Consider the following 13,998-nt stretch of genomic DNA (forward strand, 5'->3'; position numbering starts at 1 on the left):
GTGTTCAACGACGAGTACAATGGAGGGACTGCTATTTTTGCACAACCCGGCAGCTGGGAAGCACCTAAAAAGGCCTTCAAGTTTGAAAACTGGGAGGTACGTCATCTGCAGAGCTGCCTGTATGAGGTGGATTCTTTCCTTTGATCTCGGCAAGGAAAAATTCAACCTGTTGCCTTTTCCTACGCGTGGAATCTGCCGGCTCTTCCTACTTGTGAATTTTATGAGAATATCCAAGGCCATTGGAGGTTGCACCGCAAGTGGACATATCGACGTTGAATGACGCCCGCGCCAAGCATGTATGGAAGCGTTAAGTGCAGATTCCGACTGCCATCACGGGAGATCATTGATTCGCGAGGAAAAATGACTTCGGTAAATAATAATAATAAAAAAGCCGTCATGAGGGATGAGCCAGACGATTATTGATTTGCAAGACTTTCATCCATAATTTTAGCGAGCTACGCTATCATGGTCTCAATGACGGGTGAGGAATTTGAAGAGATTTAAGTGGGAAGCTCGATCTCTTTGCAAAACCAGTGATTTATTTTAGGCAGGTCATATTCTGTTCCCCGAAAGCTTGGTTGGTGCGTGAAGCCAAAGATTTTCTGCATGCAGCTTATACAGGTCATGAGACTTCGATTTCCTAGAAAACAAGATGGTCCTATGCATTACAATTTCATTCTGATATTTTTGGGGAACTGAACAACAGACTCGTGTGCCTAGGAAATTAAGAAGTTCGTCGGTTCAAGTTTCATTCTTGTATCCTTGAGGAACCTAAGGACCATAAAGAATATCAAAAAAAAAGTTAGGTTAAACCCATATAAGGCACATCCCACCGACCGTATAGGTAGATGAACTAGTCCAGCCCATTAAAAGCCTATTTGGATGATTTAGCTAAAAATTCTACAGAATTTATAAATTAAATCAGTATAACTAACAAAATTATGAAATTACAACCTGGGCTAGTCCTATATTCATAAATACCTAAAATACCTAAAATACTTAGGCCCGTCCAAATCCTACAGAATTTCTAATTCAATCGGCCGTACATGGTCCAATAATTCTATCCACGGAAGTTTTTCCCAGCCCGTAGCCAGAGCAGCTGTCACAATAAATTCCATGCTTTGTCGAGAATAACAAGGATCTGGCATAAATGGTACAACAGAACCAGTATAAATTATCCAGAAAATTCATCAAAGAAATATTTTTTTTTGAAAAGTCCTAGAACCAGATATTTAAGTTCAACAACACAGCAGCAGCAGTATGTATGTGCATGAGAATTTGCCAGTGTCATCTGATAAAGAATTCATGCTGCATATATGAGAATATCAACTACACTTCTGTTGATCAATATGGCCAAGACAGTATGTTAGAGTTGCATCCGGCCTCAAACACCAAAATCTAACTTCTGTTTTGGAAAGCCACTTTTCCTTTTCTGTGCAGATGCCTACCAAAACTGTCGTGTAGAAGGCACTCATCCTGGGCTATCAGAGACATACATTTTACCTTTCCCTTTGTATTATTAACTACAGGCCTTGTAAACACCTTCCACCCAGAGAAACTCTACTATCATATTAGTCTAACAAATCTAATCCAGCAGAATAATTGATGTACAGATCTAGCATAAGCGCAATTGCAGCAACCACCGGAATCGCACAGAACTTATCAACTCTCAGAATTAGATGAAACCTTTTGCATAATCATAGCCTCAGCAGTGCGAATTGCTTCCGGTGATCCAGTGATTGTTACTTTCCTGCATGTCGCATTGAAAAAAGAATTAGGAAACAACATGCCTGGTCACAGAGGGGGAAAACGCAAGAGGATGAAAGAGCTGTAATACCTATCTGAGGTGCCAGAAAGGAAATCACCTCTATCTGATATCTTAATCCTAGCTCCACTAACCTGCATAATTGTAATCTTTATCAATAATAATATTCAATCAATAATTCCTATATACTAAGAATGCTTTTGACAAATATATGTAATTCACAACTAGCAGTTTTAGCAACAAAGTTTTACAATCTTCAGATGTTTTGGAACAGCAACAAATTAAGATTTCAATATTCAAAATATAACACATCAATTCCTAATGCAGTTTGAATGCCTCAATCAGATTTTCCACACAAATTAATGCCAAGATTTTTTTTCTATTTAAAAAGTCTCATTGTCGGATGTAAATGAAAGGAGTCAAGGTGAGATTTTTTAAATCTGAATAAATATTCTCTATAATGTAACAAATTCCTTTCTTTACAAAATAAACTCTCGAATGAATGAAAACAGAGAAGCCATCATTTATCTAGGTTCAAATCTCCCCTTTCTACCAAGTCATTTATACAAGAGGACCAGTTTATGTGGACTGATTACTTGCATCAACGCATTAAAGACGAGAACAAACTGAGGGACTGGGTGCATTATAAACCTGACTGATCTCCATTATGTTCCTTCCCCCACGACCGACAACAGCACCAATATGCTCATCGGCAACACCAATTGTGACTGAGCTGCCTTGGCCTTCATGAGACCCCATAGGTGACCTTGTGGGAATTGCTTGTGGCATCATACTCTGGCAAAAATACAACTCAAAAGCATCATAAAACAGATAATAACCAACATTATTGCATCAGATAAAGCTTCTTAATTGTGTTTACCATAAACCAAAAAGAGGGTAAAAGGAACAAGATCATAAAATAGGACTGCAAAAAGGGAACACTGAAAAATGACATGGTATCTTTTAAGTGTGGCCTGACAGGCTCATGCACATTCATAGGTTTTGGTTGCAGAGATGAAAAATATCAAAAAATAATTAAACTTGTGCAAAAAACTGAGACAACTCAAATATTGAACTTAACAAATGAGAAGCGGTTAAAGGCGGTTCAAGATGGAGAGGTAGAACCATAGAAGGGAGTAGTGCAGGTGAGCTAGAAGGGTTGGCAAATATAGCTAACAAAACATGGCCATGAATGTTTCTTGAGCAGATGTAGTTGATCATTATGTTGAAATTCACAATAACTACATACAAACAATTTCTGTGATTTCTTTACCCATAAATCTAAAAGCTCCACGTCCACAAAAGAATCTGGATGCACCAAAAATGTTTTCTTTGTTAGGATTGATCATCAATGTTATATGGGACATTCTAGGGCCCATTAATATTTTAAATCTCTTTCCTTGAATCATTGGGTTTTGTTAGCAACCATAATTGATGCCAGTGTCCAAATAGGATTATGCTTAAAAGAAAAAAACTTGGTACCGCATTTGTACAAAAGATAGAAAATCCTAAATTCATAAAGTTTAGAGTTCTGCATCCTTGATGCAGTTTCAATTTCTCATAATGCTTGTTGTCTTCAAGGGGTCTTGATCTATAGCATGGCATATCTGTCAAGTAAATGTTTCTAACCAAAAGTAACTTTCAAAATACTTTTGTTAATTTCAATGCACCACAAGTGCGATCAATATAGGGAATTTGCATCCTAATAGCGATACCATGGCCAACATTCAATACTCATACACTTTCATATGGTAGAAAAGTTTACAATTAACAGAGGAATATTAGTATTCCATCTTAAACAGATGAGTAGGGGCACACAGAACAACTACGGAACAGACTTTCCTGCCATTATCAGGAACTTATGCACTGATATAAATTTCTAACCTTGTTATTTGGGTATTTTCCCCCAAGTCCATTTGGTCCATAATTTGTTGTGTTGTATGCTACTGAAGGGATCATATAGCCCACAGGAACGCTGGGATAACCTCGTAAATTAGCACCTGAAAGTTCAAATGAGAAAGGGGGAAATATAAGAATTAGATTTTCATCAAACATGTGTGATAAACCACATGCATACAAGTGCAAAAGAAAAAACATATGCAGTGGTGTCAACAAATGAACTGATTAACCGACTATAGCATTGCCATCACCAACTTATACACTCAATTGTTAATATTATATAATATATAGATAGGATGGGTTGGGGGTGGGCGGTTAGGTTAAATTGAGGAACTTCCAATGTCATGTACAGATGTTCCAGGCAGCATCAGCAGTAAGTATAAGTAATTAATCAACTGGATGGCAAACAATAAAATCAGAGTAACTGGAAAAAAATTCAAGACTTAAATAAATAAAAAATAACATGACAATCAGAGAGGAGAATAAAGGCACTTAAACCAAAACAAAATGTTTCTCAGACCAAAAAAAGTATTTTTTTAAAAAAAATAAATGTGAAGAGTCGTATGCATGCAGACATTCAATCATAACAATCCACCAAAGAAAAAAAAAAGAAAACCATAACCAAAACCCTAGTTACATGAAAGTAACAGCCCTCAGGAACATGTCTCAACTCTAAAAGATGAGATTAGCCTTTTTGCGTGTTCATATTGAATTTTCGTTTCTTATTTCTGAAAACTGGGGTATCTAACAGGAGTTCTAGTGAACCCCAACACATGGAACAAAATTTTTCATTAGGAAATAAATTTCCAGTCACATAAGATTATGGGCCTCTGCTCGCATAATCAAGCATATAGTTGACTTCAACAATGTGATGGACTTTACATAACTGCAATCATTATTGCTATCTCTAGTAGCTATTTATATATGATTTATTTTCTTGGTTTGGTAATTATGACTACAATTGCTTAACTTTATCATCATACGATGGCTTATAAAAAAAATCTAGCAAATGTTGTATGATCCAGGATGTAGTTAACAATTAATTTTCGCAAATTCACCACCCTCTGATTTCATCCCCTCATCTCTAATATATGCCACGTCCTTCTATCCAACCAAACATATTCATTTTTTTTTTTATCATTTCTGCTGCCTTCCAATGCCGAGCCACCATCATAGCAGCATTTCCTAAGTTGATCTACTCCTGCAATCACTCCCACCATTTTTGACCAATCAATGTCCTTCCTCCCAACTTTCTCCTTGTTATACCCATCCCAACTTAACCAATCTGTCCCCTCTCCTCCCACCGTCAACTCAACCAAAGAGGTAATGACTGTCTAGCAATATCAGAGAGTGAATGCAAGGAGTATGATGTAGAGGAAGCCACAAGATGTACATAAGTTTTGCCTAACATTCATCATACTCATCCTACTCCAACAAACTAAATGGTTGAAAAACTTGCAAAAAGTTCCATGAAACCATACATAAGAAAGATACCAAAAGAGAACATGTGAATATACCAGATTTAACCAATTTCACCTCATTTATTTGAGATCTACAGTAAATCTGCTTCTTAGCTTTATTCTATCTAGAGTCACATCTATTAGTATCAATTTCCCGAAGCTTCCCTGCAGCACTCTCATTCAAGTCTTACTTGGACACTTTTTTCCACTTTTCATACAAAGTTCCAATCATCACATATTCTATCTTGTTTGTAATAGTTGTAAAAATTGTATACTGCACAACTAATTTGTCATGAAGTGTAGATCAAATCTACTGCAAATAAAGGCATAGACTCTATTTCATGCAAGGTTTTCTATGCAAAAACCGGAGCCCGGACAGGTTGCCCGGCTGCACAGGTCTTCCTTCCTCTCCCTCTCCCTCTCCCTCCCCCGCTCGCTCTCTCTCTTTTTCTCTCTTTCTTTCTCCTTCTCCCCCTCTAACAAATGCTTTTCGTTTCAGTTGTCGAAACCGTTCCGATCCGCCACCGGTAAAGCTCGGTACTTCTCCGAACCGCCCAATTTGGGACGGTTCCACCGACCTTGATTTCATATATACATATAAGGGTATGATGCCAGCAAAAGAATTGCTTTTATACAATTCACCCTAACAATCGTTCCTTAAATCTAGAAACCAAACCTTCATCACACGTTATTTGAAAACTGAAATCTGTCCGTCCAATATCTGTCTGCCACCACACCATTTATGGTTTCTTACCATGCTCCAGGACAAACTTCACCAACCCATAGCATCAGCTCAGATTCAGACTCGCAGTTGGATGGTGCATGATCTCAGTCATATAACATGATTTTGACATCTCTAATGTAAAATCATGCTTTTGCACAACAGATGAGACTTATTCTTTAAGTCAATGTCGCAGTTCGGCATTGTTCATGAGTATCAAATGATCATTGACTGCCATATTATTCAAATGAGGCAGCAGCAAATTGATAATAGGATGAGCTCCAAGCACTAAAGGCCTGTACCCACTCTTTCAATTTTCATATCAACGTCCCCTTCTCAAACTTAATGCTGTATTGACCAGGTTGATTGATTGGTACCCCAGTAGAAAATTTAACAACTCATAGGTTCCATCCATCAACTTCTTTTCTTCTCCCATTTTCTCATAAGCCTCTCATTGATGAATTCCTGTTGCTCCCAATGGTGCACTAGTTGGTGACCTCCAAGCCAGTTTAGGCAAGAACACTGGGTAGCTACGACTTCAAATTCAAACATGCGACTAATGATCCTTCACCACCACTGTCAGCTACAAGGCTGGTCTTTAATCAAGGCAGTCTTCCAATAATCCAATCTTTTCATTCAATCTAATGGCCAAAAACTTGTCAAGTGACTCCAATATATCCAATAGATCATTGAAAGCAAGATTAATAGATACTAATAAGATTATATGTACATATATTCATTCATGTGTGAATACAAAATATTAGGTTAGTTGTTCTTACTTGCAGCTTATCTTCGAATCCATTCAAGATAGAAAATTTAGAAAAAAATGGAAAGAGTTGATAAAGTATCCCCCCCCCCCCAAAAAAAAAAAAAATATGACCATCAGCATGTCCCGTTTCAGATTTCATTCACCAGCCCTTACAATTTCAAGGGAAGAACTGAAACAACAACCAATATGAACAATAATGCTATAAACCAACAAGGACCCAAGAATAGGCATCAATCATACGTTCTTCCAACGAAGTTAGCCCTAAGACATTTAGAACTGAAAAACATAAAATACGTAAAACCATACTGAAGAATTCTAAGGCACTGATTGCAGACAAAAAGGTAAAGAAAATTTTCACAACTATTCAGTGGATAACTTCATAGAATCCAAAAAGAATTAAGATTAGAAAACATAAATCCCACGAAGTAAATGCATGCCAAACTGGCTGTCATAGCAAGAAATTAGCAAGTTGAGCATCAACTTTTGAAGACACACCTGCATAGGAAAATGGTGAATTTAAAGTTTGTGGATAATGAGCATCTTCTATTAACTTCAACAATATAAGATAGACAGCTCGCATTTGTTCCTCAAAAGACCCTGACAATGTAACTAGCCTATCATTCAACCCAACATAAGTATGATCCTGAGGCGATATCTTAATGCCAGCCCGGGAATCTTCAATAAATGACCTGCATAAATGCATGCTTAAATCCATCAGTACATCTCAGAAAATAAATCATCAAATGAACAAATTTTGCATATCTATGCTAAATTGAAAAAGAAAAAAAAACAAAAGCACATTGAGGCCCTTGACTGGTAAATTTGTCCTTGGCAAAAAAAAATGCTTACCACCAGTAATTTTACTGTATGATAGTATGTGGTATAGGTAGTTTGGGAGGAAAGAAAAAGATTTGCATGCTTTTATATTCCCAGACCATTACATCTGTATGCTAAGATGTGATGGTTACCTCTCTGCCCCCCACCCCACCTTTCTCCCTCTCCCATGTTCACACTTGAGTTGTATGCATAGGGGGAGGTGACGGGGTTTGTCCAGAACTCCCTCTCTCTCTCCCTCACTCTCCCATGTGCATGCTTGAGTTGTTAGATAAGATAATATATGTTGAATATGTACTCTATTGTAGATAAAAACTCTTTCCAAATACATATCTTATCTTAACTAAGAAGATATTTAAAGATCCCATATCTAACAATTGTAACTTATTTCTCTTAAAAAGAAAGAAAATTACCCAAAAGATAGATAGTATATCATGCACCTTTTGTTTCTAATCATAGGCTTTGCTTAAATTTTCAATTTATTTCTCTTACTCATATATATATTGAAACTTTTTGCTAATATCTTTAGAGTAGCTTTTTTCATGCATAACACCACCAATGTTGGTTCCAAGCCCATATGAAAAAGGTTAGACAGGGACATTAGGTTGATTGCCAATTCTAAAAAAGCATGCAAACAAAGAAACAGGTTTGCATTTGATATTAGTTGATGTTTGTACAGTGGTGATCCTAAATAGGAACACTGGGGGTATAAGGATCCTCAAAGCTAGCATCAAATAATTGAGACAAGATCGATGGTTATGGCTATTTTTAACTTTTTTTATTATGAACCATGCACTGCATGTGCCTGTATACTATTATTGTAAATTACCACATGACACAAGAGGCAGACAAGCCATAATCAGACTGAGTGATCTTTTGCAAAACATGGTGGAATGATGCAATGTAACACAATTCATATTGATCAAATCGAAGGACAGACAGACCATAATTAAAAAGTGATCACATTTATCTAAATTTGTCTTTATGAATCTTGCTTCTCACTTGGGCCTTAATCCAAGTTTAATCTAGTCTTGCGGCCAAAGCAACTTTATAGCTGTAAATCATTTAGAGCTGGCAAAGCTGACTTACAGAAAGACCATTTCTGAACTGAAGGTATATTAAACATTATAATGAAAATATTACTAGTGATGAAGTATGTCTGGACAAAACATACTTTATTGTCGATCCCCCTTTGCCAATTATTCCACCACATGAGCTATTTGGAACAACAAGCCTCACTTTTGGTACACTTTCAAGATCATTAGTCTCTTCTGCCTGTTTATACAAGAAGAGCAAATGTTAGATAAGGTATGAAAGTGCAAAAAGATACAAAACTAAGGCCATATAGACAAAGTATACCTCGGTCAGCAATTTTTCAAAGATCAGTTCCATTGCCTTTATTACTTCACTAACCGTTCCAGAAATCAGGATTATTCTATCAGATGTTCCTGGAAAAAATTCATGATTACGTGATAACTGAATACGAGCTCCGGACTGTGACTGAAATTCAGTAATTGTTGATCCTCCCTTTCCAATAATACAGCCAGCTGCAGTATTTGACACCAGAAACCTAACATGTGTCGGCTTCTTATCATCTGATAACAAGAATGATGATGGAATATTAAGTGCGCGCGCGTGCGCGCACAAAAAAAAAGAGTTAATTACCAAAGAGGCACAAATATGATTGGCGGAATTAAAAAAAAGGGAACAAAGTGATCTCTGCAAAGTATAAATGGCAAGAGACAGAAAAAAAAGTGACATGATCTAGCATGAACTTAAGGTAACAGAATTCTAACTAAACTAGATCAAAAACATTACATGTCAATTGAGTGAAAATGGATCAGACATTATCTGTCAGGATATGTTTCTATATCCAAATCTGTCTGGATATGGATGCAAATTTTACTATTCTGACTAACTTCTGTATTCAAATTTTATCCACACACACACACACACACACACATATAGGGATGCTCAACCATCCAATCCATATCTGAATGTCTGATTCTATTGTAAACTTATTTAGTTTCATATAGCTCTCATAAACTTAAAAGGAAAACAAGTGACAAGATTAACACATCATCAACATGCAGTGACATGTTTGATTTGGTGCTCAAAAAATTTAACTATACAGTCTATATCATCATTTGTAATAATAGTTGTCAACATCTAATATGTAGCTATATCCATTTAAAACAAATATGTATATGAAATTTAGCATCTGGTTAATATACGTGTCTGATACATTTTCCGCCCTGATGTCAATAGTAATTCATTCTAATAGCCACATAACAAGTTGATACTATCAATATGCCAGCACTCACAATCAGACAAAGCTTATGCTCATTCCAAACCATCTTCCGTAAGAGCTCTGTCAATTATTTTCTCAGGTTTGTTAGATCCCTTAATGATAAGGATGTAAAAGCAATTCTAGTGTCCATCTCCTGCTTAGTTGAATCATAATTCATATGTACAACAAATTGGCTGATGATACTTAATTAAATCTGCTCAGTAAGCAAAGACAAAATGGTGGTAGGAATTTTTGTCCAAAATAGTTGTTATATGAAGTTTCTAGTACTCCAACAGGAATATATACCAAAATCATCAGGCATATACTTCTTCCTTCCGCCAAATAAGGTTTTCAATTGTACCATTAGAAATGGTAATAAAAATAAATTTCCTCCTGTTTCTTACAGCCACTTATTCCTTACTGTCGTCTAGCTGTTTCTCAACAGCTTGGTTTATCTTCTCAGAGTGCAGCATAAAATTTGCAGCTCAGGAAGACTACATTGGTTGGTAATTAATTATGCTAAGTTCCTCGACAAGAACAACCTCGAACACCTAAAATATTGTGTTATAACAATTATTTAGCTCCGCATGTTGGTGCTTTTTGGTAAATTCATCATTTCCACAAAAGTGCAAAGACAAGCAAGTAATAACAACAACATATCTATGCATGTATGTCAATCGTCTCAAAGATGAACGCTAAATCTTATCAAAATTAGATAAATTAATGATCAAAAAGAAAGTCAGCTGTAAATCCTAGAGCTTGCACCTAGATATCAATCTTGTCTGATGGATCAAGTTTCACCACTAAGAAAGAACTTGCCAGCTTAAGTTACTAAAAAATTGAAAGGGTGCTTAGTTTAGATGACACTCAAGCAAATTAAGATGTATAAGGTGCTCGCTGGGGGCTTGTTTGGACACTGGAAGATCTCTCGGCCCAATAAGATCTTCCTGGTGCTACTGCTATTTTAAAGATCCATTGAAGTTGGGCAGTCAAAAGAGAACAGGGTAGCCAACAAAACCTATCCCTTTTTCTTAGGGATAGGTCACTTTTGAAAAAGGATCTAGTTATCCCACAAAGCATGGATTAGTTGTGCTGCCAGCTGCCACAATCTCCCCTACAGACCCTGTTTCCAGCATCTTTTTAACCTCAGCTTTCTCATCGAATGATGAGCTTATTGTCTGGCATCCAAAGAAGGCCTATGGGTCCAGGTGTGATTTTAACTGTTCAAAGACTCTTTCTTACCAAAACTCCCAAGATTCAGCACGTAGAATAACATAATGTCTCCATAATGTCTTGTATTTTTTTTTCTGATTACCCAATACTGTCGTATGTTATTGAGAGGGGCAAGCAAGCTTCTTAGCTTGTGCTTGGTTTGGAGTTAGGTGGTAATAAAACCCACATGCTTGGGTTAAAGGACTTGAATTGAGGGGAAGAAAAGGTATTTCACAAAAATCAGTGAGCATTTATCGCTCGATATTTTTTCCTTCTCTTCTAAGCCAGTTAACCCAGATAATAAGGAAGGCATCTACTCCGTTGAAAAAGGAGGAATAATTATTTTTCTGCTTTAACCCTTCATTTCTTGCTCCGACATACTCTACTTAAACAAGTTAATGCCATGTTTCATTACTTTCAAACTGAAAGTGGCCTTAGTAATGTGAGCACAAATTTGCCCAAGTAAAAACAAAATATGCAAAAGAATTTTCATATGTTTCCTCCAAATCACATAAAACAAATTTCCCCTTAATGTTTACACCATCTTGTTGGTGTTTTGCACAAGATAAATGAGATAAAGTTTGAGAAGGAGCATATATTTCAAAGTTTTTACCTCAAGAATTTTCTTGACAAAATCAAGGCTCGTGTATCATATATTACGTTGATACAGGTGTGTAAGTACCAGAAGTATTGCTATTAAAGGAGGCATGGATTGCCGTAGACTTGTTACTGCTTTGCTGTCAATAATGCCGATCCAATACTTCCTCTTTATATCTGCTTGGCAACACTCACATCTCCGCAACGTTCATCCAAAGTGCTTGGAACCTAGGGTTTTTAATTTTTTTTAATAGCAAAGGTAAGAAGACATGAAGTTATCAATTTCTACAAGTTCAGTAACCATGATCCTGAAAGATCTCGAAAGAAACCACATTCAGCCATTCAGGCTCTTCACAGCACACAGAATCCTATGTTCTCCAGAATAATTATCCAAACCACAAGTAAACCACACGAGTCTCCGCCTAATCGACCACACGATTACAACCACATTTTTTCAGACACCAAAACAAGACTAGACCTATCAATTTCAACGCTGCAGTCGTCCTTCCGTCAGAAACCAAATCAATTAATCAACAGCTAATTAATGGCGAATAGAAGCCAGATCTCATCTATTAATCTACGAAGCAACAATAACAATAACCATTGAAAAAGAAAACAGCGAGGTAACAGAAGGGAAAGAGAAGGAGGGGATCGGCATCGTCTGATCTCACCGGGGGCTGGAGATTTGGCGTGCTGGGATCGCTGGGGGGCGGCCTCGGGTGAGGAAGCATAGGGCGAGTCGGGGGATTCCATGAAGGCGGAGGAGGGGTGGGCCGCGAGGGCGAGGGCGAGGGCGAGGGGAAGAGCGTCTCTCTCACGCTGTTCGCGATCGGCAAGAAGTTCGAACTATCCTCCGTCTTAGCCTCTTAGGTTTTGGGTTGCGAAAAAAAATGAGAGGCAGTCGCGGCCGGGGCCCGTTGCCGTAGTAGTCTTTGCTCCTCTGGGCTGGCCTGCATTGGATCACACCACCCTTCGCTGACGTTAATTATGACACCCGCGTGGGAGACCCGGAGATGGAACCAGCTTCCTTCCACTCCTTTGGGCCCTACAAAGAACAATTCAGATACAGCCATGCGGATGCACGCAAAGGTGTCTCTATGTGTTTGTATTAATATCAGCTAACTAGTTTTCCCAATGGTGAGAGATTGGATCCTCTCCGGTTAGGGTCAAACCAGAGAGCGTGAGCCTCACAAAAACCATCATGGCAATCTATGCATCACACGATGGTGTGATCGTGTGAGACTCTACATGGCTTTATGCAGTACATTGTTCTAAGTGTATGAGGCCATGCACTTAGGGCATCATTCGATACACGAATGATCATGATTGTAAGTCTAGTTTTATTTTGCTACAATCCTAAAATGAACAAGATTTTCACTCTTTCAGTCATGTTTCGCGATTTCATATTGTGCATATCAAAAGTTATATTGCCGCTGATCCAGTTTTAATTTCAAGAAACATTGTAATACATAGCTAAATATGAAGTTAGCAAGCTAGTATAAATAGATCCAACAAATTAGTGGTATGCGTATTGCAAGTGCTCATTTGCAATTTTGATATATATTTTTTTTGTTGCATGAGTACCAATCTTTCCTAGACTTCAACATTGGATACAAGAAAACTCCTACAGGTACTTACATAATATATTTCTATTAGCTGTAGACACCCCTAGGTCTTATCCAATTTCATATAAAGAATAATGCTACATGGCTCCTTTATTTGCACACGAACAATTCTTTTGCCATGGCATATAGCTTCAAGATTACGAATAGGCAAATTAACATTTTCTGGATCTGATGAATTTCTCATGGGTACATAACAGGCATCCCATCGCATTTTTCTTCACTAAAAGCTGGTTTTCAAGTATACAAATGGGCCAAGTCATGAACCAACTTTTATATTGTTTGCACCGGAATTTTGGAAAAATTTTGCATACTCTTGGCTTGTGCTCACCTATTTGAATCTCTACTCGTAGGTTCAGATGACAGGAAATTTTTTTATTTTTATGATGTATCAAGTTTGATTAATGCTTATGTTTTGGGCATCCAAAAGTTTATATTATCACATGACACGGAGAGGCTGGGCATTACTCACTGACATTAGCGTAATATATAGAGGTAGTTAAGTATCCAATTGTCTAGTGAGTTGCCAAGTTAGTGATAAATGGGTCCAGTATTCCACATGCATTCACCAGCACTCCAAAATATTTTCATTAAAATATACTGTGTAGGTTCATTGTAGGTAAGTTTCTAACCTGAATTATAAAGGAGTAGCTGTCATTTTTGAGAACCCTACTCATGATATGATTTAGAACCTGCTTAGTCCTACAGGATTGGGCTAAAAATTCTATAGGAATCGGGCTTGTTGGCTTATCTAACTTGCATCTTTAAGCGCTTGCCTAAATCCATGCCCAAATCCCAATCTTTAAGCTTGCATCTTTTAAGAATAGGA

General features: G+C 37.3%; 1 protein-coding gene across 1 annotated transcript; it reads right to left on the minus strand.

Moving 5' to 3' along the window:
* Positions 1 to 1,292: 1,292 nt before the first annotated feature.
* BTR1L (binding to TOMV RNA 1L (long form)) lies at positions 1,293 to 12,534 on the minus strand. The gene is made up of 8 exons (XM_008789221.6): positions 12,219 to 12,534; positions 8,808 to 9,043; positions 8,623 to 8,723; positions 7,110 to 7,303; positions 3,650 to 3,765; positions 2,417 to 2,560; positions 1,838 to 1,899; positions 1,293 to 1,750 (listed from the first exon to the last, which is right to left on the minus strand). The coding sequence occupies exons 1-8, from the start codon at positions 12,298 to 12,300 to the stop codon at positions 1,663 to 1,665; spliced, it is 1,023 nt and encodes a 340-aa protein (XP_008787443.1). The 5' UTR covers positions 12,301 to 12,534; the 3' UTR covers positions 1,293 to 1,662.
* Positions 12,535 to 13,998: the final 1,464 nt, after the last annotated feature.

The sequence above is a fragment of the Phoenix dactylifera genome, chromosome 16 (assembly GCF_051530095.1).
Source record: "Phoenix dactylifera cultivar Ajwa chromosome 16, Ajwa_hap1_PhDact_Kaust_v1.1, whole genome shotgun sequence".
NCBI classification, from domain to species: Eukaryota; Viridiplantae; Streptophyta; class Magnoliopsida; order Arecales; family Arecaceae; genus Phoenix; species Phoenix dactylifera.